The sequence below is a fragment of the Equus przewalskii genome, chromosome 21 (genome assembly GCF_037783145.1).
Source record: "Equus przewalskii isolate Varuska chromosome 21, EquPr2, whole genome shotgun sequence".
In the NCBI taxonomy this organism is placed as follows: domain Eukaryota; kingdom Metazoa; phylum Chordata; class Mammalia; order Perissodactyla; family Equidae; genus Equus; species Equus przewalskii.
This window is the reverse complement of record NC_091851.1, coordinates 27483521-27511129: the sequence shown is the minus strand read 5'-3', so window position 1 is coordinate 27511129 and position 27609 is coordinate 27483521. Positions and strand designations below refer to the sequence as shown.

Below are 27609 nucleotides of genomic sequence, written 5' to 3'. Positions count from 1 at the left end.
ATTCAACATTAACTCATTCATAGGTTTCCAAGTTACTATAGTATGGTCATTTCTCATGATTGCAAAATAGTCCACTGAGTGGATCCACCTCAGTTTCCTTAACCAATGCCCAACTGTTTAACAATTGTTGTGTTTACTTTGTAAAATGCTTTAGAAACTTTTCAAAGCCTTCCTTTCCTTATCTGTTATCTGTTTTAATCCTCACAACAGTCCTGTGTGCTGGGCTGGGCAGGGATTGCTAACATTTGTGTGCCAGGAAGGTGGATCCCAGAAGAGAGGAAGGACTTGCCTAGGGGAGGAAAGCCCTGTTCTCTCAGCTGAGGTTTCCACCTGTAGGCGCCATCAGCCCTGACTTACGCAGGAGCAGAGAGGAAGACAGCCAAACCCATCCATGCTGTAGCTGTCCAGCTGTGACCTGAGGGCTGAACCTCCTGGATGTTTAGGAAAAAGAGACTCAGGTTCCGAATTTGTCTCCAACGATCTGTTTTCTGGGAGCTAGCCACTGGCTCTTTGAGCCTGTTTTTTCAGATCAAAGATGAGACTGATATTTGCCCTACCTAATTTACAAGGTGGCAAGGACCAAACTACAAAACATCATATAAACAGGTTAAAGAAGGGACCAGAGCCACAGTCCGGGGCTTTGCTGCCCTCTCTCATTGTGCTCACTGCACATTGCTCCTCTGTGTTCAGTGGAGAAGCCCTTTGGGATATACCTGAATTTCCTGTTTGGGAGTAAAAAGTTTCTTGGACAGGACAGTCGACGGAGCATCCTCTTCAGGGAACTTGATGACCACGTCAGCCTAAAAAACAAGTGCAGTCTTTAAAGCCACAGGAACAGAAGGGGGGGTGGGGCGGTGAAGCTCATCAGCAGGAGAGCACCCCATTAACACACGTCCAGGGCCACAGCTGAAGAAGCTCCAAGCAGTCCAATCACTCCTCATCCATTAGTTGATAAATTGAGGCAGGAAAAATTTCAAGAACAAAATATTTGTTGAAAATGGTTTTCAGAGCAAGAGTTCCGATTTCCTACTGGTCTGGTGAGCCCCACAGAGCTGCTTAATACAAAAATCCCAGCTGGTACTCAGGGTGTTACAGTTGCAATCAGAAACTGCTCAGTGTCCCTGGGAAGTGTGATTTAGTCACAGGAAAAAAAAAGAAATAAAAATGTGCTCTCGTAAAAGGAGCCCAAAGTCCAGGAGAAGAAAAGGAGCTTTGACTACAACACAAGAAAACGCAGCTGCCCCTTTGTCTTACAAAGGGAGCTAACCACCATTCGAGGCCTGCAATTTGGCCTCTGCCACCTTTCCAACCTCATCACCTACTCGCCTACTGCTCTTGACCAGATTCAGGTGCTCCAGCAAAACGGACCCACGCACGGCTCACTGAAAGCGCCTTCAGCTGTTCTGCAGGCCGGTCCTCAGCAATCATCCCACAGCCCGCAGACAACAATCTGATAAACCTTTGTAATTCTTCGGCCCCTCGATCAAATGCCATGTCTTTCAAGAAGTTTTCTCTTATCACACCAATCAAAAGTGAGATATGTAGGTGAAAAATATTTGCAAACTATAACATGCTTTGCAAATGTTGGATATTAGTTTATTAGTGTTTTGCGTATCCCACAATTCATTACCCCACACCACCCTGAATTGTTATCAGAATTCAAATCTTACCCTATGCGCTCCTACCCTGTGAGACTATACCATATCTCAGAGGCCAAGGCCTTTTTCTCTTTCATCTATGTATCCCCCACAGTGCTTTGCTGTAAGAAGAAAACCTCCTTCCAGTATAACTTTTATAGAAATTCACTAGAACCCATTAGGGCAAATTTATACTTCATTCATTCACTCGATCACTATATACTAAGCCCGTATGTGCCAGGCCATGTACATGCCCCTAAGACTACTAAAGGAGACAGCATACAGCCCCTTGCCTCACAATGCATATTTATTGCCCCGTGGGTGGCACAGTCACTCTTGCCTGGGTCAAGGTTCATTCAGGCACATACCACATTCCAAAGGATCGGATTCTTCAAAGTGGCATCTCCGATGATCAAGTACAGGGTGTAGGTACCGGATGCAGAGTCAAATTCGATCTTTCTTTCGGAGGTATCCAGTTCAAACTTGTATACATTCTTGCTGTCTGGCTCAGCAACAAACACCACTTCCTGGCCAGTCTTCTGGTTATGGAGTCGGACAAATGTCTGGGTGGAACAATAATACAACCTTTCATTCGATAATTTCAAAACTCCCTCTGGGCCCAACATCGAATCAAGGAGGCAACAGACACTGTCAGCTGTCGTCACAGCGGGAGCTCTGGGGTCTGCCAGATCTGCCTGAGAGAGCGGGGAAGGAGTGGCCATCCCACCCTGGTTCCCAGTTCAGAGATGAGAGAGAACTTTTTGCTAGTAAAAGAAATTTAACTTAGGAGTCCAGCCAATTCTCGACTACTTGGAGGCTGACTGCCCAGTTTGCGGATGATTTAAGCCTTTTGCTGTTACTGCGATTTCTTCTTCCTGCCAGCCTTTTGGCCACTTTGCTGCCCAATTAACTTCTTCACCAGAGGGTGAAAAGAAGGGAAATGAGGTGGAACTGTAAGAGGCCCGTTTTCCATTTCCTAGTGCCTCCAGCTGAAGATTTAGTAGAGGCGGCTTGGGGATTGAGAGCAAGGCAGAGTTCTAATCGAGCAGAGAAGCCTGGTGTCACAGAGAGAGCCCAGGCTTTGAAGACAGACAGATCTGCTTCCACTCCTTATTAGCTGAGCAGTCACTTAACCTCCGTGGGCCCTGATTTCCTCATCTTCAAGACAGAATGATTAACTTCCACATGCGGTGCATCTGCGTGAAGACGCACAGTAATGTACGCAAAGCATTGAGCGCAGGACCGAGTGTATACCAGCTGGTCAACGAGCAGTAGCTGATACTATCATCAATATGATGGTACAAGTCTAATCATCCTATGCCCCCAATGGCACAGGAAACTAAGGCTTCTGCACATTAAAACTGCAGCAAAACTTAATATCCACTCAGAGCTTTTTTTTCCAAGTGTCTCAAAATAAAGAATTTAACAAAGCAGGTAGACTGGTTCTATTTTACAGATCATAAGGCACGAGGATTAAATGAGTTGACATTTAATCCTTAACAGAGCTAGTGCTGGATCCACAGAAAAAATATAAATCTCATTTGTTACTCTACACCTGAGCAACAAAGAACCACCATCAAAGTGTTTAGGGAAAGCAGCCCAGAGATGTGAAGCATCCTGACCACAGCAGTCTCGGCCAAGAACCGGATTGAGGAGCCTGGATACCTCATCTTCCTCCTGTCACAGCCAAGTGCAGGCAGCAACCAGACTCATCTGCAAAATGCTCTCTCTACCTGGGAGGTCTCTAAGCCATGGCTTCCAAAACAGAATCTTGGAGGAGACAACTCTTCAAAGTTACGTTTCCTAACTCTCCCCCCGACCCAATGCCAACCCCACCAACTTCATCTTGTAATTTCTTCTTTTCACATTCTTTCTTCCCTTGTGCTGTCTGGTTGGCAAAGGTCATTCTGAGAAGGAGCTGGGAAATGTTAAGAGGGTAAAGTGCTTAAAGCTCAGTTAGCCATGGCTAGGCGCTCTGACCAAGCTCTCTAGAGCCTGGGCGAGGAGGGGAGAGAGGAACACAGAAGCGCCGGGACTGGGGTCAACACTCTGGGGCCCGGGCACAAGTGCCGCAGCTGCAGCTACGAGAAGCAGAAAGGAAAAGGTTTCCTAGTAAACCTACTCACCTCAGTGGTCTGCTCTGAAGCCGCCTCTCGGCATGGACACAGGTCTGCTAGCTCTTGCTAAAGTATCGCTACAAACACCTAAACCACAGCCACTAGAGCACATTCCTTCCTATCTTCAGCGTTCAAAGTATTTCTCTGAATTTCCCTTTACAATATGACCATTCTGGGGCAGGGCTGTGAGCCGTTGTTCTCAGCCAAGAGGGATGACAGAGGAGGGGAGGAGGAATCTGAGAGGACAAGGGGTCGTATCAGAGTTTCTGTGGAAAGGGAAAATCTTTTAAATAATAATTATCATTATTTTATATATGGAAACCAAAAATGAAGTCCTTTGCTTTCAGACTATGAAGTAGGCACAAGTTAAAAAGGGCTATTCTCCAGATTCCCACAAATAGAAATATCTGCTTTGGCCACAACAAAAATATGCTTTGGGCCCACTGCCTAGGTTTTCCTTTTTTCAAAATTATTTCAATATATGTTTTCTTTGTCAGAAAAAAGAGCCTCAATTAAGTACTAATCTGCCTTCAATATATGTTCTCAATACCAGCTAATCTTTTAAAAAAGAAGAGCATACGCCAGGGCCAGGGTTACAGCCAGTATGAGAAGAAGTAGAAGTCACGGGGGAGAACCCAATGGACCTTCAGGGTTCTGCGTGAGGAGCTGAAAGCAGGAATCTGGAACTTTTCTCTAGCCAGCGTTCCATGGTGCAACAACAACTCTAGTGTACACTAATGTTTCAGACCAAGAGAACTGTCTGGGCTTTTTCCTGACCTGGTGAGGGGTGAGTTCAGCGCCAGTGTTCACATCTACCAGCTGGAAGAACAAAGCAAAGTTCTGGTGGCTGTCAGCGACGAATGTGCCCTTGGCTTTGGCTGGGTAGGTCACCCTGAAAGAGACATTTATACAGTAAATCTTCTGAGAGGATCTGCATATCTCGAGAACAGGGTAAAGAACACAGACTTCACTTCCTTGCCCAATCCTCCCTCTCCCACTGTTAACACTTTTCTGCTGTGGGAGGACAGAGTGGAGAGCTGTCTGTGGCCTGACGGCAAATTGGACTGATAAAGCCAGGACTGAGAACAGCACAGAATGAACTTCCATCAGGGTCTGGGGAAAATGCTCTGTGCATATGCTCCAGGCTTTCACCTGAAGGACCTAAGGATGTCTATTCAACCAAGTCAGGCACAAGAGGGGCTCACACGTCCCCTTGCAGGCACACAGGTGGACTGGAGAGCTAGGCTGGCAGAGTGCAAGGAGAAATACTCACAGGATCGATGCTAGCAGCATATGTGAGCAAGGTCGAGAGAAGAGGGGGTGGATGTAAAGGAAAGAAAGGCACTTAGAGCTTTTTCGTTTTCTAATGCTGTATTTTTTTCCTAGGCACTGTTTCAATTTATTTTTCTGCTTGAAATTAGGTTTTAAAAGTCATTTTCTCAACAGGCAGACTTGATGAGAAAACTATTCTTTTCATAGCTATCTCCTGGGATTTTAGATTAAGATGGCCAGGGGATAAAACAAACCAAATGGTTACAGAGCTCACACTTGGCTATATTTTATCCTTTGGCTAAATATTTACTTATGAGTAACACCAACTCTTCATCTATACAGAGCATTAAATTTTGCCACGCACTCTCACAGACATTATTCCAGTGGGTTCTCAACAGTGCTCCCATCTCCAATGTCACTATGAAAATATCTAAGCTGGGGCAGAAAGGCCAGGCCTTGCACGTGACTTAAAAGGAGCGAATGCTTGGCTTCTAGGCTCTGGCTAACATTCTCCATCTTCAAAATGGCCTTGAGGGTTCATCTACTTTCTCTAGCATCTATAGCCACCCCAGCTGACTAAAGTTGGGGTCTGAACTATACCCAGAGGTCTACACGGGCTCCCCCCCAAGAATAAGGATCTGGGAAAGGGCTGACAAATGAGCTTCATACAGTGTCCCGGCCCAACTCTGATCAATTGCTAATGGTTACCCAGAAGGTTGCGTTAAAAGGATTGTGTTCAGCAGGAACAAATGCTGTGACTGATTAGTGATGCCTTCCACTGACCTGAGAAAGGGGATAGGAGCCCCAGTGTCAGGTATCTGCTGGCTCAGCTCTAAGGGCCTATGAGGCTTCCAGCTGATTTCAGACCCACTGTGGGCCAAAGAGAGTTGCCATGAGGCCACTAAAAGCAAATTCAGGATTGTGAAGAGAAAGAGATTACACTAGAATACAAATTAAAGCACTGCTTCCTTCATTGAGAAAGTCTTGTTTTTAAAAATATTGTCATTTGGGGCCGTCCCCGTGGCCGAGGGGTTAAGTTTCCACGCTCCACTCTGCGGCCCAGGGTTTCGCCAGTTGGGATCCTGGGTGCGGATATGGCACTGCTCATCAGGCCACACTGAGGCGGCATCCCACATGCCACAACTACAAGGACCCACAACTAAAAATATGCAACTATGTACCAGGGGGCTTTGGGGAGAAAAAGGAAAAATAAAATCTAAAAAAAAATAAAAATAAAAAATAAATTGTCATTTGAACTAAATAACGTGCTTGGTGACGTGGCTGACTGACTCGGATTTACATTCTGAGGTAAGCTCCTCATCTCACTGTGGACCAGGAATCAACAGTCTGCTCAGGGACTGGCCACTGGTCTAGACAAGCCCCAAGTCTGCGAGCAGGCCAGGCAGCATCCCTGGGGCGATGCCAGCGGGACTACAGCCTCTTTAATTTGGAGAGGGAGCTGCCTCACCGCTGACACAGAAATGACACGTGGAGGGCTCGGTGCCTAGGCTGCTCCTCTCAGCTCAAGCCAAGGCTCCTCTGTGCCCAGGAGGCACCCCACCTACCGGGTGGTTTTGGGTGCAATGCTCTGATCCTTATCCACGGTGGAGAGATCAACGTTTGTGATGCCGACTTCAGTAGAGATCTTGACTCTGAGCTGGAGAGAAACAGAAAAAATTGCCAAGTCAACTGGTGGATATGCCAGGAATTAACATGCTTACCCCAATTTTTCTCTTCAAGGTGAGTAAAGGCATAAAAAAATCCGAGGACAGGAGTCTTCAATGATTTTAGTAAAATTGACCCCGCCGGGTGGTATTTCCACCTCTCCCAACCTGAGGCCTAAAAGTAACTCCTTGATTCTTATCCTTTCTTCGGCTTTGGTTGGATGGTATAAAAAGAAAAGAGGAGGAGATGGGAGGGGAGGGGAGGACTGGGGAGGAAAAAAAAACATCTTTTCACATGTACTTTAAAATAAATAAGGGGGAAAATCCTTAAGCATAACCTTCAAATAACTTAATAAGTACTCAATTCTAATGACAGCTAATATTTATCGAGTGTTTATTATGTGAAAGACACTGACCTTATAAAGACTATCTCATTTAGTCCGTACCCTGTAAGGTAGTGCTATTTCAGATGAGGAAGTTAACGATTAGAGATGAAGCTACTCGCTCAAGTTTAGAGAGCTAGGAAGTGACGGAGCCAGTATTCAGCCTCAGGCATTTTGACTCAGAGCCCGTGTTCTTTCGCACCTTGCTATCCAGCCTCCCAGTAACACTCACTCTGTGCCAAGCAGTACTGTAAACCTGCCCATGAAGACCTAAGAAGCCACGGCAGCCACCTGTGCGTTCCCCAAGACTCCCTGTTCTCCTTCGACGAGTGGGGTAGAGTGCACTTCCCTGCACCCCGGGAGTCAGGCGTGGTCTCGCTCTGGCCAAGGAAATGTGAGCAGAAGTGAAGTATGCCACTTCCAAATGAAACCTTTAGGAGTCCCTGTGGGATTCTCTGCCTCTGACATGGACATGGACAACATGCAGAGAGAGGCTTGCTCCTCCAGCCCTGGGCCTGGAGTAAGGACGACATGGAGCAGAGCCTCCAGCTGACACATTAAGGAGACCCAGCGTGGGCAAAAAAGACCTGTGTGGTTTTAAGCCACTGAGATTTGGAGTTTGTTAGAAGCACAAACTAGACTCTTGCGGCGTTTGAATTCTATATGTTCCTCATAAATATTTTCACAAAGAGGAACTGGGCTAGCTAATGCCAGTAAACAAGAAATTTTTTAAAATTAGATGAAAATAAATGCAAAATTCCAAAAGGGACAGAAAACATGCTAAAAGTCTGTTCACGGGAAATTTCTGATTTAAAATCTAAGTCTGAATGTGCAAATTATGCAAACCCAAGGCACTTTTTATGTGTAAACATATCTGTCAGAGTTGCAAATATTTGATAAGCTTGAATGTAATGCTTAAGGAAATCCTTGCCAAATCCACTGGTTTACAGCCTAAGGCAGGATCAAAGAATATAGAGGGCGGGCAAGGAATTGAAGGATAGATTCAGCATTTTTCTAAAATGCACTATCAAGGTGTGATAGCCTCAAATCAAGGGCAAAGAAGAAAAATTAAAAAGGGATAAGATAGCTATCAAGTGATTCCTCTTAACAGCCTTCTCTCCTGCCGCCATAATAACTATTCTGCAACAACTGCCTCAATTATCAGGTTGAATAGGGGTGTTCTATTTTGCTTAAAAAAAAAAAACCTGAATGGAAAAGATTTATTACCAGAGGCTGTAAGGATATCATTACCTCCTACTTTTCAATACACAGCCACCTGTTGGCAGAATTATATTTAGCATCATTGCTTGTCACTGAGTCTAGGCAAGTGGGTGAACTTGGCAGTGGGGGAGGGGAAGAGATGGCCTTCAAGTTGAGTAAAGCCCCAGGAGAGAGCTGGGAGCCTCCACTTCGGCTCTTTGGGCTCTCTGCTGAGCAAACGGCTTCACAACTCACCTGGGGCTCGGGACCAGGGCAAGCTTTGCTATATAAAGCTCAACCCAGAGAAGCAGTGACACCACTTCCATCTGAAGAAAAACTAGCCTTGAGGAAGGCTCAAGCAAAGACGTAGCCCAAGAGCTTTGATTAGGCTACCGACTGGTAGCAAGACACCCCACTGAGAGCACTTTCCCTACGACACCCGAGAGTATCTGGAGTACTAGAGATACAGAGAAACGGCAAGATGCACTTCCTGTCCTCAAGGGCAGTAGATACCAAAGCCAAACTCCAACAGACCAGCCCACTGCTTTAACAGAGGGATGTACAAAGCGCTACAAAAGCACAGGAGAAGAACAGCGGGGGAGCCCTTGGTTGGGGGGCGGGGAACGCGCAGCAGGAGGGCTGAGGCAGTCCTCCAGTTTGGGAAGAGGTGAGAGTTTAGCAATATTCCATGCTTTAAAAATAACTGTCTTCATAGTTAACTACGCTGCACTCTTCATCAGCATTAACCAGATAACTTCCTCTTCACTTCGGTGACTCATTCGCTTAAGAACTCACTCATTTAATCTGTAAATGTGATCTTGAAATCATCATCCCACCTAAATCTCCATAAAGAGACTAGTTAAATAAATAACAGTACACGTACACTATGAATTACTACAGAGCAATTAAAAAAAACAAGGTAGGTGTCTACACGCAGATATGGAGATATTACCTCCTACTTTTGAATATACAGCCATCTATTGGCAGAATTATATTTAACATCACTGCCTGTCACTGAGTCTAGGCAAGCGGGTGAATTACGGATGGGGAAGGCCATCAAGTTGAATAGACCCCTGAGGGGAAAGCTGGGAGCCTCTACTTTCTGACAAAAGCAAAGAATACAACCATTTATAGAACAATTCTTTTTGTGTAAATAAGAAAGAATATGCATTCACTCATTTGATATATGCATCCTTCTTTTTCTTAAAGTGCACACAGTTAACTGTGAATAACATTCTTTTGAGCAGAGGAACTGGACTGAAGGGAGGGGAAAAGGCTCTTAGACTTCATTACATATATTCTTGTACTCTGAAATTTTTTAAACCACATGGGTATTTTACTCCTATTTTTTAAAAAGTAGGAATTATCTGGGGCTGGCCCCGTGGCCAAGCAGCTAAGTTCACGCGCTCCGCTGCGCTGTTTCGTTGGTTTGAATCCTGGGTGTGGACATGGCACTGCTCATCAAACCACGCTGAGGCAGCGTCCCACATGCCACAACTGGAGGGACTCACAACGAAGAATGTACAACTATGTACCGGGGGTCTTTGGGGAGAAAAAGGAAAAAATAAAATAAAATAAAAAAATCTTTAAAAAAAAAAAAAAGTAGGAATTATCTGAGCAATAAGATTGTATGCCAACTACTTTCTTCTTTATAAACATTTTTGTATTAAAAACTACCAGCCAATAGGGGCTGGCCTGGTAGGGCAGCAGTTAAGTGCACACGTTCCACTTCGGTGGCCCGGGGTTGGCTAGTTTGGATCCTGGGTGCAGACATGGCACCACTTGGCACATCATGCTGTGGTAGGTGTTCCACATGTAAAGTAGAGGAAGATGGGCACGGATGTTAGCTCAGGGCCAGTCTTCCTCAGCAAAAAGAGGAGGATTGGCAGCAGACATTAGCTCAGGGCTAATCTTTCTCAAAAAAAAAAACGTACCACCCAATAAATATGATTTTAAAAATAATCACTCTCCTTTCCAGCAGATGGATAAACATAAACAGATGTTTGAAGGCATGCGTAAGGCTCCTCAGTGTATCCTAATTATAGTGACAGGGAAGCCATCAACTTGCGAGTTTTTTGTTCAAATTCTGACTATAAACTTTCAACAAGAACTTGGTCGCTAAGGCCTGCTAATCAAGGTTCAACTGTGTGTTTGTTTTAAAGCTGTCATAAGCATTCCCAGACAATGCAGACACATGGAATGATAAAGGGCAAAGCGCACTTAACTCAAGGCATTCTGGGTTTGCTCTCGGCCCTGATTTTAAAATGCCCCTAAGTTACAGCTTTCTTTGTTGCACAGAAACACTGTAGGGCTGTTCTTGAACAGGGAACAGTTTAAAACAAGTCCTTCTGCTCCTCAAATCTTACTACAAATGGGTCTCTGGAAGCATTTAAAAGAAAAGCATTTTTAAGCTGCTTTTTTAAAGCAAACTGAGAAGCAAAAATCATTGTGACTTTTTCAAAGCCCTGTTGTAAAGAGTCCAGAGTAGAATCCCCATTGGTCAGCGGCTCCTTCCTTCACACTAGCGCTGCAGGGCTAGTTTCCTAAGAGGAAAGGGACTTGTTTAGCCACTTCAAGACGCAGCCAAGGCTGCTTTACAGTGAATCACGCTACTCCTGTCTTTGCCTGTGCTGCATGCCACAAACACCTCAAAAAATGTTTCAACACCAGGAAACATAGTCTTTTTGCTGAGAATAATAACCCTCCTGCTCAGCTCATTATTGTCAAAAATGATGGTGCATTAGGGGCAATTAATGTTAATGACAGCTTCTAAAACCCACGCTTCCCCTGACAGCAAGTCCAATGTCAATGAGTGCTATTACAGGCCTTCCACACCAAACCACCGTTAATGCACTCTGACCAAAGTGGAGCATCTCTCAGGAGAGTAAACAGGGCCTGCTGACCCGCTCTGAGGCCCTAAGTATGACTATTACTGAAATTACAAAGTAAAGTTGCATATGTGACAGAGGTCAGAGCAGGCACACGCATACCTCCCCACACACACATACACACTCACATGCGCCTAAAAGTCTAACGCAACGAAGAGGAACAGAGGAGATTTTGCAACACTTAGCCCATCACCAGGAAGGAAAAAGACAGCAATAGCCTCCATAGGGGCTTATTATCATTGCATGAGTAACAGCTATTAGCCATTTCTTCTATTTTACACTTAGAGAATTTTTCCAACCACCACAGAAACACTTGGACAAACACCAGATTTGATGTTACAAAAAGCCAAGCTGTTATAGGGATCAAGACAGCATAGTTTGGTATAAGGATAAAAACACAGATCAATGATGCTCAATATCATTAGCCATCAGGGAAATGCAAATCCCAATCACAATGAGATATCACTCCACATGCACTTTGGATGGCCAGGATGAAAAAGACAGATAACAACAAGTGTTGATAAGGATGTAGAGAAACTGGAACCCTTATACACTGAGCGCAGGAATGTATAATGATGCAACTTCTTTGAAAAACAGTTGTCAGTTCCTCAAAAAGTTAAACACAGAGTTATCATATGACCCAGCAATTCCATTCCTAGGCACATCCATAAGAATTGAAAATAGGTGTTCAAACAAAAACTTGTAAATGAATGTTCACAGCAACATTATTTATAATAGCTAAAAAGCAGAAATAGCCCAAATGTCCATCAATTGATGACTAGATAAACAGAACATGGTATATCCATATAATGGTGTATTATTTAGCCATTCAAAGAAATAAAGTACTGGCACACTCTACAACATGAATGAACCTTGAAAATATGCCAAGTAAAAAAGGCCAGACACAAAAGGCTATGTATTGTATGATTCCACTTATGAAATGTCCCAAATAAACAAACCATAGAGACAAAAAGTAGATCACTAGTTGCCAGGACTGGGAGAAGGATATATTCCTAGAATAGGGGTGTCTACTAATAGGCACGGGTTGCTTTTTGGGGTGACAAAGATGTTCTGGAATTAGATAGTGGTGATGGTTGCACAGCTCTGTAAATATACTAAAAACGCTGAAGTGTGTACTTTTTTATATATGTTTTTTTTTTGGAAGATTAGCCCTGAGCTAACATCTGCTGCCAATCCTCCTCTTTTTGCTGAGGAAGACTGGCCCTGAGCTAACATCCATGCCCACCTTCCTCTACCTTATATGTGGGATGCCTACCACAGCATGGCTTAGCCAAGTGGTGCCATGTCCGCACCCGGGATCCAAACCCGCAAACCCTGGGCTGCTGAAGCAGAACGTGCGAACTTAACCTGTGCGCCACTGGGCCAGCTCCATGAACTGTATACTTTTAATGGCTAAATTTTATGGCATGTGAATGATATCCTCAATAAACCTGTTATTAAAAAAAAAGCCAAGCTACTCTGTGTAGGGCACAAGGCTCACCCCTGGAAGACAAATTACCATGGTTCCAAGGTCCCTGAAATGGGAGAAAACATCTTTAGATCACTCCATCCTTTTCTTCTTCTAAGTGGTCTGAGATGGAAGCTAAGCGCCGAAAAAATATTTGGTGTCTGCCCACAGGGGGCTCCCAGCCCAAAGAAAGAGCAAAACATACATAAAGGCAAACAATGGCAATACAATGCAATAAGAACAATTATAGATGGAGTGTAAAATACTATAGCAACAAAAATAAACTTTGGTAGATTGAAGCCATAAGTAAAATGGGAAAAAACCCTTAAAAGCCGTCAGAAGAAAATATTGGAGAATATCTTTTTGACCTTGGAGCAGCATGGGACTTTTTTAAAAACACAAAAAGCACAATCTAGGAAGAAAGACCTTCAAATTAGGCTTCACTGAAATTAACTTCTATGCATCAAAAGATGCCATAAAGCAACGCTGGGGGAAGACAATCTAGTGCTAATAACTAAGGATTAGTATCCAGAACATATATAGCTCCTAAAAATCAATAATGAAAAGACTAACAAACCAGAAGAAAAACAGATGAGATATATGACAATTCACAGAAAAGGAAACCTAAATGGCCAATAAACATAAGAAAAGAGGCTCAGTCTCACTAGCAACCAAGGAAAAATATTAAAACAATAAGATACCATTTCATACCCATCAGACTATCAAAAACTCATAGTACCAAATATTGGTAAGAATGTGCAGAAAAAAGCAATTTGGCAACATTTAATAAAGCTGGAAGATGAGCACACCCTACAACCCCAAAACCTCACTCTGGACAAACAAACAAAATGCACACAAGGAGACGTGTGCTAAGATGTTCACAGTAGCACTGTTTGTAACCGTGACAATCTAAATATCCAACAACAGGAAATGAATTAATAAAATCTGATCCATTCATAAAAGGGGGATGATAAATTTCATGACAATTATCCATATTTATGCATATAGCTCAAGTTCTACACACATCACTATGTCTTGTCATAAAATTAATATTGAGTAAAAACAAGGAAAGTGCAAAAGGATACGTATAGTATAATGTAATGTTTAAAATCTGAGAAGATGCAAATCAATGCAATATATTGTTTAAAAATACATATATGTGCAGCAGAAACATAAAAACTGGCATTGGAACATCAAACTCCAAATCTAGGGAAAGAGAGAACAAGTGTTCGAGAAGTACACAGGGAGCTTAAATACAATCTATATGGTTTTATTTCTCACCTCCCCCTCAAAAGGAGCAAATATAGCAAAATGCTGGTGTCTGAAGGAGATGAGTGGCCACAGGTACATAAGGATTCATTGTATTACTCTCTGTTCTTTTCTGTATATTGAAATAGTCCATACTAAAAAACAAAAATAAAGTACTACAGGAGCACAGATGAAGGAGCAACATTTGAACTAGATCTTACAGGATGAGTACTTCAGCATATGAGCGGGGGAGAGGAAGAGCGTTTCCCGTGGAGGAAACAAGAGTCGAAGTCCAAGGGCATGTGCATGTAAAGTTCATCTGAGGACCAGTTTGCAGGCAAGAGGAGCCAGGGCTGAGTGGACAGGGATGCGCTGCCCTGAAGCACGTGCCTGTGTCCTGCAGAGGACCTCCTAAGCCAGGCTGAGGACTCTAGACCTCACTCACAGGCAACAGGGAACCAAAGAAATGTGTAACCAGAGGAGCGAGGCGATTTTATCACTCCAGTGGCACTTAACGAAAAATTAAATGGAAGGGGCAGAGATTAAAGACAAGGAAACTAGTTAGAAACTACCTTATCAGTCTAGATAAATAACACAGGGCTCTAACCAAGGAGGAACACTGGGACTGAAGAACAAAGGACTCAAGCAAAAGACTTCCAAGGTGGAATCAACAGGACTTTGTGACTGAACAGAAGTCAGAAAGGGGAAGAAAGGAAGAGGTTAAGAAGGACTGTGACATATGGTTATGGCACTTAAACTGGATAGGTTATTATCAAGATTGGAAAGGCAGAAGGAAGAAGAGGTTTCGGGCAAAAAGAAAAAGTTTGCCATTTAATGTGTTCAGTTGCAAATAAAGCCCCTTAATGAAGGAAATTAAAGTTGAAAGAATCTAGACTGTAGAGGTTCAAGGTACACACTACAATAGTTGCTGTCCAAATTCTGTGTTAGTAAATGGACTAGGATCAGATGTCTCATGCCCAAAAAGGTCAGACATGAAATAGAGAAAACGCAGAGACACTAGAGTTCCAGAAAATATCTTCCTTTCTGCCAAACTTTAAATATAAGCGTTTAATCTACCTATGTTAAGTAATGCCCAATTTTGAAAAGGTCAAACTTTCTAGCTGCCTTGTCCTTTCATTAAAAGAAAGTGAGTGTCACAGGAGCCAACGTGAGGAGCTCTCTAAAGGCCATATCTGGGATAATATGAGCAACAAAATAAATGATAATAACCTATACAGTAAAATAAATAGCCATGAGTCCAAAGTGTTATAAATAATTGAATAAATAAATGGGAGGGGGAAGAAAAAAGGAACAGCTTTTTCTTAAAGCAGAATTCCAACTAACAAACGTAGAAGAAAAGAAAGAAAGAGAAAACCACCTTAACAACTGTTGCAGGCAAGATCATCAGGATATTTGAGGAGTATCAAAGTATCATTCCACCAGGCACTTAATTACAAAGTAGAAAACAGCAACTTTACAATGGAGAAACCCAGCAGACACCACCTTAACCAAGTGATCAAGGTTAACATCACCAGCAATGAGACATATCAACATCATACTTCTCAAGACGATGCACTGAGAAGGGCAGCGCATCACTTCTGGCGTATTCGTGCACAAAATGCACGACCTGAATTTAATTATGAGGAAACATCACACAAACCCAAAAAGAGGGATATCCTACAAGGTAACTGGCCAGTACTCTTCAAAAGTGTCACGGTCAGACAGACAAACTATCCTACATTGGAGGAAGCAAAAGGGACAGGACAACTAAAGGAATATGAGACCCTAGGTTGAATCTTGGCTCAGAAAAGGGACATTAGTAGGACAACTAGTGGAATTTGAATTCAAGTCTATAGATTACTTACTAGTATTGTATCAGTGTTAACTTCCTGGTATTGATAATTATATTATAGTTACATAAAATGTAAACATTTGGGGAAGCTGAGTAAAGGGTATATGGGAACTCTTTCTACTATTTTTGCAACTTAAGATTGAAATTATTTCAAAATGATAATTAAAAAAAGAAAAGTGAGTGGAAAATGACATTAGAATACTGAAGAAAATAGTTGTCACAAATACCATAATACTTAATTATTCAGGAAAGGCACAGTACCACTCCAAGTTGCCCTGACCCATCAGAATACATGACAATGTAGTCAAGTAGATGCAGCAAAGACACAGTGGCAGAGAAATGACAGCTGAAAGGAGAAAGTAGTATTATAAAAAGGCCAGCTGTGGGGCCAGCCTGGTGGCTTAGTGGTTAAGTTTGTGTGCTCTGCTTTAGTGGCCCGGAGTTTGCAGGTTCAGATCCTGGGCGCAGACCTACAGACTGTTCATCAAGCCGTGCTGTGGCAGCATCCCACATACAAAACAGAGGAAGACTGGCACAGATGTTAGCTGAGGGACAATCTTCCTCACCAAAAAAAAAAGGCCAGCTGCTGGAGCTGCACACAGCTCTACAGCCTCTAGGCTAGCTCCATATTCACCAGGGCACACTAACTAAACTAGCATTGGGCAGGGATCTACCCAAGCACAGGCTGGATGACCACGGACAAGTTACTTTATTCCTTTGAGCCTCATCTATGAAATGCAGATGACTCCACCCATCTCTTAGAGTTGTTGTTTAGAATAAATAATGTGAGCAAAAGCATACAGGACTGTGCTTCTCATGTCACAGGCATTCAATAAAGGGTTCATACTGATGATCCTAATTCAGAATAAGAAAAGGTTAAACCATATCCCATAGTTTAAGAAGGTAGGAAAATGTGTAATTCACCTTAAATAAATTTCTAGCCAAAAAGATTAAAATGAGAGCCATAGTGCCTGAGGGGGCAAAATTAGCTGGGAGAACCACTAATGTGAAACAGCTCATTCCCACAAAGCATCAGAAAAATGAAGCATAGCTTTCCACCCTTGGATCCTCAACAAAACTAGAGCCAGCCAAACATCTGAAACACAGCTCATTAGGAAAGATGAGCGATTTTCTTCTGTACTTCACCTACACAGGCTCACTACAGTGCTATATGCCACGTGATACTTTTTGTCACCTAATTAGCATCAAGCAATTTTCTAAACCTATTAAGGCCTACCACAAAAAACATTTTAAGAATATTTATGCCTCGGTGGAATTATGGGTGATTTTTATTTTTTCTACTTCCAAATTTTATGTAAGATAGTAGTGCTGAATTATAATGGAAAATAAGTAATTTACAAGTAAAAGAAAACTCCCTACGATGAAGTCTTGGCTAAGTCTGTCAAACAGTATGGTTCGAACTTATCCCTCTCTTAACATATTCACATAACGTGGTCATAAAGAGAAGTCAATATAGCAGACGATTAACGCCACGTGCCTATGTGGTCATCTTCTTGGATATATTGACACAGCAATGGGGATGATGAGAAAAGCACTTACCTCTACAGAATTTGCAATATAACGGTTGTCTCCTTCAACTTTGACAGAGAAGTCATAATAACCACTGGAAAACTTGACATTCATGAAGTTTAGTTCAAAAACATCCCTGTTAAGAATGAAGCAAGGTTAGCAAGAACTCACATAGGAAAGTCAGGAATACAACAAGCAGGCTACACTGTGAGGCACTCCCTGGACAGGCCAGGGCCACACTACCTCTTCAGGTTCTGACTCCCCCCCGCCCCGGGGCAACCTCCTGCTCAGTCACAGATCACAATGTGGGGAAAACTTCAGGACAATCTAAATGACCCCCTCTTTCAAGTCTCCAAAGCCTCCTTTTCCTTTGTTTCCCCCTCCCAGCCCCTAAAATCCCACGTAAGCCTACAATATGATCCCAGTTATGTAAAAAAAAAAAAAAAACCAAACAGGAGAAATGTTCAAAGAGGTTGGTGAGGGTAGTATAATTGTAGGGAATTTTGGGTATTATTTCTACTTCTCTGTTTTGTGAATTTCCTAAAAAGGAGATATCTTACTTTCATAAGAATATTATTTATTTTAAAAGGGGGAAAAAGGTAGAGAATTCTTAACTCTAACTACAAAGCAAAATCCCCAATGTTTTCTATCATTCCACTGATCATCCTAAAAATGATTCTGCTTTTTAATTTCATATATTGTCTAGGTATCTTTTTTTTTTTTTTCCCACAAGGAAGATTGGCCCTGAGCTAACGTCTATGCCAATTTTCCTCTATTTTGGATGTGGGATGTTGCCACAGCATGGCTTGATGAGCAGTGTATAGGTCTGCACCCAGGATCCGAACCTGCAAACCCTGGGCCACTGAAGCAGAGCATCCAAACTTAACCACTATGCCGTTGGGCTGGCCCCTGCCTACGTATCCTTATGACCAAAAAATACATTTTCTCTCTAAAACTCAAAGTTCCTGGTCTCATTAATTTACTAATTTAACATTTAACAAAGCTTCATATAAAAATTGACCCTTAATTTTTAAAAATTTTACATAACAATAATATGCAGCCATTAAAAATAAGACTGCAGAACAATATTTAATCCTATGGGGAAAATGTTCATGATACATTACTATAGATAAAGTATAATTCTAATTCAATTTTTAAAATATATTCATATGCATAGAAAAAGGATCCACAAAAAAAGAGTAAAATGTTAAGAGGAAGTATATCTGGGTGGCAGCAGCATGGGTAATTTGTATTTTCTTTTCTCTGCTTTTCCATATTTTTCCTACAATAAACACATATTACTCATACATCAGAAAAAAAGAATAAATACTAAATTTAAAACTTGCTGCTTATACAATGACAAGACAGAGACAACTGGAAATAGGGAAAGAAAGAATAAAACAAAATTCTTTTAGTTTTAAAAATCCTTTTCTAGATGGGCATGGATGTTAGCTCAGGGCTAACCTTCTTCCAAAAAAAAAAAAAATCCTTTTCTTATATAACTAAAGCATTTTGACAGGGTGGTTAGGATTTTACCTAACCAAAGTTCAGGTAAATTTGGCTTTATGATTTTGGTAATAGCCACATTAATCTGGGTTATACTGGCTGCAAGTTAACTTTCCAAAAGAAGTTGGCACCCTGCAAGAACATGCTCAGGACTTACCCTACGGGGGTGAAAGACGTCTTCTGGAGAACAGTGGCTCTGGAGGCAGCGGATTTGGCATGTTCTAGTTTAACAGTGGCCTGAGTCAGAGGCTGGGACAGAACATTGGTGACCTGCAACTGGAAATAAATTTAAAAAGTTATCTATAGAAACAAAGGTTAAGAGAATCCAGAATTTTTTTCTGGGGTGCTTTATCCATAAGAAGTGAGCTCTGCAGGGGAAGAAACACCTCATTTCAGGAAATCTCCACTGACCTTTCGTCTACTGTCCATCAGAGATCAAATACAGGAAAACAATCAGGTCGGGAATGGGACAGATTACAGAATGTTACAGGTGGGAGGATCCTGAAGATGATCTTGCCCAATGATCCCATTTTTCAGATAAGGAAACTAGAGCCCAGGGGAGGAAAATGACTGGCCCCGGATCACACAGGCAGCCATGCTTCCTTTTTTCTGATCTCCTGTTTTATCCACTCTACTAAAGTATCTTTTAAAAAAATTTATTATCAAGAAAAATACTTTAGGAAGGTATGGGCAATGGGAAAACTGAAGAAATATGGGTAACATTAATAGTTATCATTCATTGAAAATCAACTATTTGCCAGTTACTAGGCTAGGCCCTTTACACATAGCCTCCCATCAATCGTCCAAGAGAGCTGGAATAATCTCTATTTCACAGATGAAGAAACTGACGCTGCAAGAGGTTAAGGGACCGTCAAAGGCCACATGGCCAGTGACGTGGCTGGTCTAGGACACAAACCCCAGCCTATCTGCTTCAAAGCCAACACTTTTGCTGCTTTGCTCTCTTAGCCCCCGCCGACTCATGGCGAACTATGTCAATCAGGTTATTTCCCACCCGAGTCTTTGCTGCGGGGACGTGAGTTGTAAGTATGGAGAGGAGAGGCAAGTTTGGAGTACAGGGCACTTCCTCAGGGGAATATCTGCAGGGCCTCCAAAGCAGAAGAACTGATGGGACTGACAAACCGTCCTGTGTGGAGCACCAGTGTTGAGACATAAATAAATAAAATGCTAATTTCTTATGACGATCTTCACTTATCACTTTTCCAAACAACAGCAACAAATGCCTCGCTTGAGATGAAAACTCTACGTATTTGAGATTTGTGCACTTGCTCTGTCCAAAGAGCTGACACAAAGGAGAAGTCTATGCTTACTGTTGAGTGAGAGGCAGGATTATGCTACCAAGACGCACAAGAGACACCATCAGCATCAGGGAGGAAGAGATCTGAGACTTAACAACTATAAGCAGCAGAATGACTTGGGAATTTAAAAAGCTGTCTTAAAAAAATGTATTTGGACAGTTTTGGTACTGGAAAATGCATTATAGAAGCAAGACTTCTCTATACATCTGGAGTTAAGACCCCAGAAATGCAATTTTCTTACACTTAATTTATTGAAAGCCTTACTATTTAAAATCCTCTAAAAAAAAAAAAAGCTTTCTTGATAGTTTTGAAGGGTTCTGTGACTAGTTTCAGTGGTCATGTCCCCATTTCCGGGCTAAGGGAAATGAGCCTTGCTCCACAGTTGATGGGTATGTCCTCATGGGGTTACGATCGGCTGTGCACCAGCCTTTAGGTTTCTGAAAGCCTCACACTGGACAGGGCAATCAAAGCGGCACATTTGGGCATGGAAGTCATACCCGCAGGATGGCCTGTTCGTGAGTGTCAGAAGGAGTGCCCTCGGGCACAACCACTACCGGCACGTGGTAGCGATTCTGGGAGAGTGCAGCGGCAGCAGAGGCCACACTGAAGGCTTCCGAGAGAGACTCAAAGTTCTTCTTGCTGAAGATGGCGTTCATTAGCTGGATGACCTGATCCTGAAAGAAAACGGAAACGTGACCTGAGATTTTCCTCCGCAGGAAGGTGGGAGAGCCACACTCCCTCCCCATCTGGCTCAAGTCACTCCTCATCTGTTTACGAGGTGTTCACATGGAAGCTCTTTTAGTCATTAATCCAAATAGGTAAAGGGGAGGAAAGAGGCAAATATTCTGCACTTAAGCTTAAAACTTGGAATAAGTTGCTTTTTTCCATCTTCTAGTACAAAGTGAAATTCATGCATTTATTTCAACCATTTATTGAATGCTTACTATACAAATGCAAGGTCCTTCGAGATAACTACTGAGACATGAGAGTATGTTATAAAATACATAAAATAGTAACCACCTGTTCAATGCCTAAACGTGCCAGGCTATGACAGGTGCCTTACATGCATTAACTCAAATCCTGACAAAAACCCTGAAAAGACAGATATTATCAATGTTTTCCAAACGAGGAAACTGAGGCTAAAGGAGGTTCAGTAACTTCCAGAAATTATAACAAAAAAAAAAAGCAAGATCAAAATTCACATGCAGGTCTGTTTGTTTCTGAAGTCGTTCCACAATAAAATATGTTCTTTCCTGATTCCCCACACCCTCCCAGCTAAGCAACTTTCCCTCCCGGCCCACCTTGAAGCAGTACACTGGGGCTAAGTTCATATTTACAAGACCAAACCTTATAGCCAAAATGTACATTAGAAAGAAACGAAAATAACTCTCCATTAAGAACTAATGGGCTACTTAGAGGAGAAAACTGAAAGCAATTTTTTAAAAAAGTGGAACCAAAAAGGCATTATTAAAATTCTGGAGGTTGTTTGCTTAAGAGGAAACATTTTCTGCTTCAATCAGTTTTGTTTTTTAAAACCTACCATCTAACAAAAGAGCTCCCTTGTTCCCGACAGTGTTATTCACAGTCGACATGAAATAATTTTCTTTAATTGTACCAATTACATTTTTCCATCACTAGGCTGTTGATATGTTAAAATGGGTGGCTGTTCACCAGAATGGTTATGTCAAAAGCAGTGACAACAAAATTACTCCAGACAAATACCTGCTTAGGAGAAGCTCAGGAACAAAGCAAGAAAAAGTTTAAGTTGCATAAGCAGAGTATTGTTAATTCACCTACAGGACTGCATGTAGGAGACTCCCTAAATAGTTCGTACACAGGACCCACAATCCTGCACTCACACTCAGAATTAAAAGAGTGTAGTATCTTTAGACCTCCGACACTTAGGATGAAGGAAAAGACAATATAAGAATGCCAATAAATGAATAAATTATTGGATCCTATCCTCTGGAGAAACTATGAAATTAATTCAAATTATCTAAGACATAATTATTTACTGTTTATTTGAAGAAACGCAGTGCAGAACTCATAATGCATCAAAGAAATGAACATTCTAACTTGGAACCCAAACCTCTCCTCCCCAAATTTAAACAACAGCAGCTTGTATTTCAAGTCTTTTAGATCAAGGGTTGGTAACCTTCTCACAGACAAGGGGTACAAAGAGGGCCCTACACAAAAAGACTGCTCACACACACTCCACCTAAGGGTTCTTTCAGGTTAATGAGCTCTTCTTGAAAAAAAAAAAAGAAAAAAATGACTAACTCTTGGTAGATGTCTGGTAGACACACATGCCTCAGTGAATTATGTCAATCACCCAAGATTAGCTAAGATCCAGCCGATCCTGAGATGGGGGGAGGGAGGAGAACAGGCAATTCTGAAGGACAGGGCACTCCGCAGGACAAAGGGGATCTGCATGGGCCACCAATGTGGAAAGCACTCATGAGACAGTAGGAAGGAGTATCACGAAAACAGAGGGGAAACGAGTAATACACTTGGCCTTCTTGCCACTACCTTGTGCCATATCCACACACCATTTAAAGCAAGTATAACAATTTGTTTACCTGTCTATCCTACTGACAACGAGTTTCTCGAGGACAGGCATTACATCTTTCTATTTCTCATTCTTAGTGCCTAACCCAAGACACTGAGTGACTGACTATACCCCAAGGCTAACTGAACAGTCCTCTCTGAAAAAACCTATTCTTAGCAGATAAAATCAACAACTGCTGTGGGTTTCATGCCTGAGAATTGTTAGACAAGCACCTCCTTAATGGATGGCTCAGTCCCCACATGGTCCATGAGCTTGTAGGTGGCAGCCACAAATAACGCTGTTGTTTCCAGTCCTTCTTCAAACTGGAGATACACACCTCCCAGTTCATCCAGGCGAGCAACAAGGTCCTGTCACAACCAAACAGAAACATGTTGGAAGTCAAGTGATAACAGAAATGAGATACACAAGCTATTGTTACCCTAACGCAGACACAGTTTTGAGAAATCTCCCTCTGAATCTGGAGACCACTTGTCACTTAACACTTTCTCAAAAAAAGGGGTTAGGCAGAGAGTAAAGTCTATCATACAGGCATCTGAAGAGAACAGGATCTTCTGCAGCTCCTGTGAATGCTCCTGCCCTGACCCCTTGTGCTCAAGCCCAAGCCCAGCAGTCCAGGCTGCAATGTATCCAGGAAGCATCATGACACAGACGGATTTCATGGCCATCCATTTGGATACAACCTACAGAGCACAGCATTTCTCTTTCTTACTCAATGCTCCAAAGGACAAAGAGAGACATACTGCTCTCCTGGGTAACATGAGGCAGCTGGTGTGCCTGTGGGGCATCCAGTGATGACACTGTCAGGACTGCCTGTCATCACTGGCTCTGCAGTCCCTGAGAAGAGTCTGAGCAGCAGAGGGTCCTGGGCACAGGAAAGGACAGAGTAATAATAAAAAGCACAGTGACTACTTGATGGGTACCTATTATGTCCTAGGCACTTTAGAACCTTACTTGTTCCTACAACCACCATACAAGGAAATTGAGGCTCAGACATTAAATAATTTGCCTGAGATGACAAAGTAGTAAGTGGCAGAAAAAAACACTTGAATTTCAGGTTTGTTAGGCTGTAAAACTCTGTGGACTATGAGACTATACCTACAAAAGGCTGAAAAAGTAGTTTGTTGCCTAATTGATGGTATAACTATATCAGCCTAACAAATTTTCCCTAGGACATATTGCTCTGATACAAAGAACCTAAGTGCGCCAAGGATATGAAAAGAAATGTAACTGGCCCTAACAAATTATGCACGTCTATCTGCAAGACTCTTCCAAAGGGTTTCAAAGACAGGAGCTGGGAAATTCATTTGGCAAAATAAATTCACACCTCAATCTCCTCCACAACGGTCCTCAGGTCAGCCTGCTGAGACAGATGGGATGCCGTCTGCAGAGCCTGGATGGTTCTGGAAGGTGAAGAGTAGAGCCCCAGTGAATGGCAAGTCTCCTTTCATCCACTCACCCCTTCCTGCATCAGTACACCTTCACAAGTCTTCCACTCTCACTCTTTAGAAGTATAAGACAGTCTCAGTCTTTAAGGAGCTTATTTAACATCCAGCTCGGAAAGACGTTACAAAGACCATGTTATAAAGATCACGACAGCTAGAGAGAAGGCAACCCAGGCAACGGGACCTGTGGCACTGTGGGCACAGGGAAGAGAGGGAGCACAGGTTCACCCCCCTCTGAAAACCTGTGTTGCTCCTAACGGTGTCACATGGAGAACACCGAGACTAAGACTTAACCGGGTTTCTAAGAGCTGTGCTCTTAGGGAGAAGAGGATTCAGTTCAGTCAAGGTGTATCTGGCGCCACCCATGCTGTACGAGGCGCTGCGCTAGGCAGAAGCGGGCTGCCTGTTAATTGACTTTTCTTACTCCTAGGCCACAGAAATATTGCGGAATCTACATTTGTAGATTACTGGGCAGCATTTGGAGCAAGTTTTCTGAAACCAGATTAATGCAGTATGAACAGGAAGCATTCGGTAAACACGTGCTGAATGGCTGATGCTTGTGCCACCATCACCCTGCTGCGAGATCTGAAAGCCATTCATCCTTCAGGCATAAAATAAGATGAAACAAAAGATTTGGTTCCAAAACTAAAGTCTATTCTGTTTTCCTTTTCCTACCATTTATTTCTGATTATAAAAGTACATATTTGTCAAAAATTCAATACATTATTAAAGAAGTTAAAATTCCTGTAACACTTATCCCTAAAAGACAACTGTTCTCCAATTTATTTTTAACTTAATAATATATCATATACATCTTTCCACACGAGTACATAAAAATGCATTTCATTCTTATTAACGACATTGCATTGCACTGCTTAGATGTACCATAATTTACTCAATTTCCAAATGATACACATTTGTTTTACTGTTTCACGCAGTACTGTAATTGATGACCCTTACTCATATATATACCCATATATTTTTAATTTATTGAAGTGAAATTCACATAACAAAACTAACCATTTTAAAGTGAACAATTAAGTGGCATTTAGTATATTTCTCAATATTGTGCAATCATCACCTCTATCTAGTTCCAAAACATTTTCACCAGTTCAAAATAAAACCCTGTATCCATTAAGCAGTTTCTTCCCATTTCCCCCTCCCACCAGCCCCTGGCAACCACCAATCTGCGTTCTGTGCCTATGAATTTACTTACTCTGGATATTTCACATAAATGGGTTCATACAATATGTAACCTTTTGTGTCCGTCTTCTTTCACTTAGCATAATGTTTTTAAGGCTCAACTATATTTTAGAATGTATTCAGGACATCATTCTTTCTTATGTCTTATTCATATATTTTTACCCATTTATGAGTATGTTTCTGTGAGATAAACTTTTTTAACGTAGAATGTGCTAGGTATGTGCACATGAGATTTTTTCCAGATAACGTGGAAAATATAAATGGTTCTTTTCTGGGTGGAATGGAGAAAGCTGAGGCCCCCTGGTGGTAAAACAGACTTCCGCTCAACCCGAGGAGGGTTCCCTAATTCCCCAGAGATGACTGGGCCCTTGTGCAAGACCACCATTCATCCATCCAGTGTGTCGGGGAATGTGGAGCGAGAACTTGTCTGCTTTCACCAAGATCATAACAATTTAGATTCCCTCCATGGAAAACTAATTCCATTAAGATGACAAATTGGAAAACAGAGGAGTCACGACTCATGGAGAAGCCCCAGAGTATTTGATGACTCCTACGGGATGCCTGTTGTTGTAATGCACTTGAGAAAATGAAACCTGAATTTCCAAACAAGATAAAAATCCCGCATCTGCCCATGATAAATGCTGAGCCCAAAGAAGGCTGCTAAGACAGTCTAGAAAGAACTTACAATTAAGATAGCATTTTTCTCTTCTTTGGAACAAGTGAGAGTCATGCTGGTAACAACTTCACAAGTTTTTAGAATGAAATTAATTCACTTAGCTTTTGAAAAGTTTTGTCACTGGCTTTAATTACTTATTCCCCAGTTAGCAATTTCGTTCCCTCTGGAGTACTATATTCAAACACTAAGAAAGCAGATCCTATTTTGCTAATATACAGCAGACTATTCAAAGAAACTGGGTTATGAGAAACCACAATGGCATCTTCTCAAATGGTTCATTCAAACCTACAAATATTTTTTTCCATTCTAGACAAGTTTACGGACCTTTACTTCCTTAATGTAGTCAAGTTAAATGAAGAAGGCCCAATTAGAAGAGTCCTCATCTATAACCAGATTTCCTTAAATGAGGCAAATTAGCAGTAACATTATATAAGGCATCCTGCCAGTTTGATCTTCACAATAACCCTATGAGACAGATACCATTCCCCCTGTTCTACATATGAAAAAGCCAAGGTTTAGGGGGGTTACACAGCCTGCTCATGGTTACAGAGTAATTAAGTAGAAGAGCCTGGATTTGAACACTGGTCTATCCGATCCCAAGCGTGTGCTCTTTCTACCTGTAAGCTTTTTAAAAGAGAACAGAAACACAAAAGTATAGTTTCAGCCTTTATTAACTCTTTGTGGGGTACGTACCATGTGCCAGGCTCTATGACACCACAAATAAAGACACTTACAACCTAATATAGAAAGAACTACAATACGAACAAGGAAGCAACCAGCTCTCGGAGAAAGGGACCTCAGAAGGAAGTCCTCTAGAGGAGAAGGAACTCCGTTTGTCACATGCCCACTAAGAACCAGGCCTTATGCTAGGCTTTTCACATGTGTCACCTCATTTAATCCTGACATTTGTTCTATGAGGTAAGGATGATTGGTCTCATTTTACAGATGAGGCTCAGAGAGGTTAGGAAGTTGCCCAAAGTTACACAGCAAGGAAGGAACAGAGTTGGTGTTCAAACCCAAGTCTAACTGACTCTAAAATGGACGTACTTTCCTTGTACTTCTTCCTTTCTGGAGTTTTGAGGAGGGAGCTTTTCTTTTTTTGCTCAGAAGGAAATGGGAAGATTTTTCTGTAAAAGGTAGCATCAGAGTGAGGCACTGGCAGTGACATCATGACATGAGATGGTGGAGACTGGGGAGGCATCCCACAAGGGATTATGAAAAAAGATCAAAATAATGTGACCTGATACCAGAGGATCACAGGGCCAAGCCTTGGGCAAAGTCTGTACAAAACATGAGCCCTGGGAAAGCATCAGCCCCAAAATCACTGGTTCCTGACCCTGGGAATATGAGTAGCATGTGAGAGTGACAGAGGGAACACCAACTGACTGTGAAGCCTGCCCTCAACAAAGCTTCAAGTTCAGAAACATTTTGGTTCTTAGCAAAAAAAAAAAAAAAAAAAAAACCTGGGGGGGCCAGCCCCATGGCCTAGTGGTTAAGTTTGGCATACTCTGCTTTAGTGGCCCAGGTTCGGATCCTGGGCACAGACCTACACCACTTGTTGGCAGACATGCTGTGGCAGAGACTCACATACAAAATAGAGGAAGATTGGCAGAGGTGTTAGCTCAGGGTGAATCTTCC

At 42.2% G+C, this 27609-nt stretch overlaps 1 protein-coding gene across 2 annotated transcripts in view; it reads right to left on the bottom strand.

Moving 5' to 3' along the window:
* The window catches only part of RPN2 (ribophorin II), a 54980-nt gene that overhangs the window by 9887 nt on the left and 17484 nt on the right, over nucleotides 1–27609 (bottom strand). For both annotated transcript variants that reach the window (XM_070588365.1, XM_070588366.1), the window contains exons 5-13: nucleotides 23975–24050; nucleotides 22863–22997; nucleotides 20579–20755; nucleotides 18923–19041; nucleotides 17290–17395; nucleotides 6592–6683; nucleotides 4532–4646; nucleotides 2006–2200; nucleotides 714–800 (exon numbers count right to left, since the gene is read on the bottom strand). In XM_070588365.1, coding sequence (XP_070444466.1) covers nucleotides 714–800; nucleotides 2006–2200; nucleotides 4532–4646; nucleotides 6592–6683; nucleotides 17290–17395; nucleotides 18923–19041; nucleotides 20579–20755; nucleotides 22863–22997; nucleotides 23975–24050 — 1102 coding nt within the window. The remainder of the gene's footprint in view (nucleotides 1–713; nucleotides 801–2005; nucleotides 2201–4531; nucleotides 4647–6591; nucleotides 6684–17289; nucleotides 17396–18922; nucleotides 19042–20578; nucleotides 20756–22862; nucleotides 22998–23974; nucleotides 24051–27609) is intronic.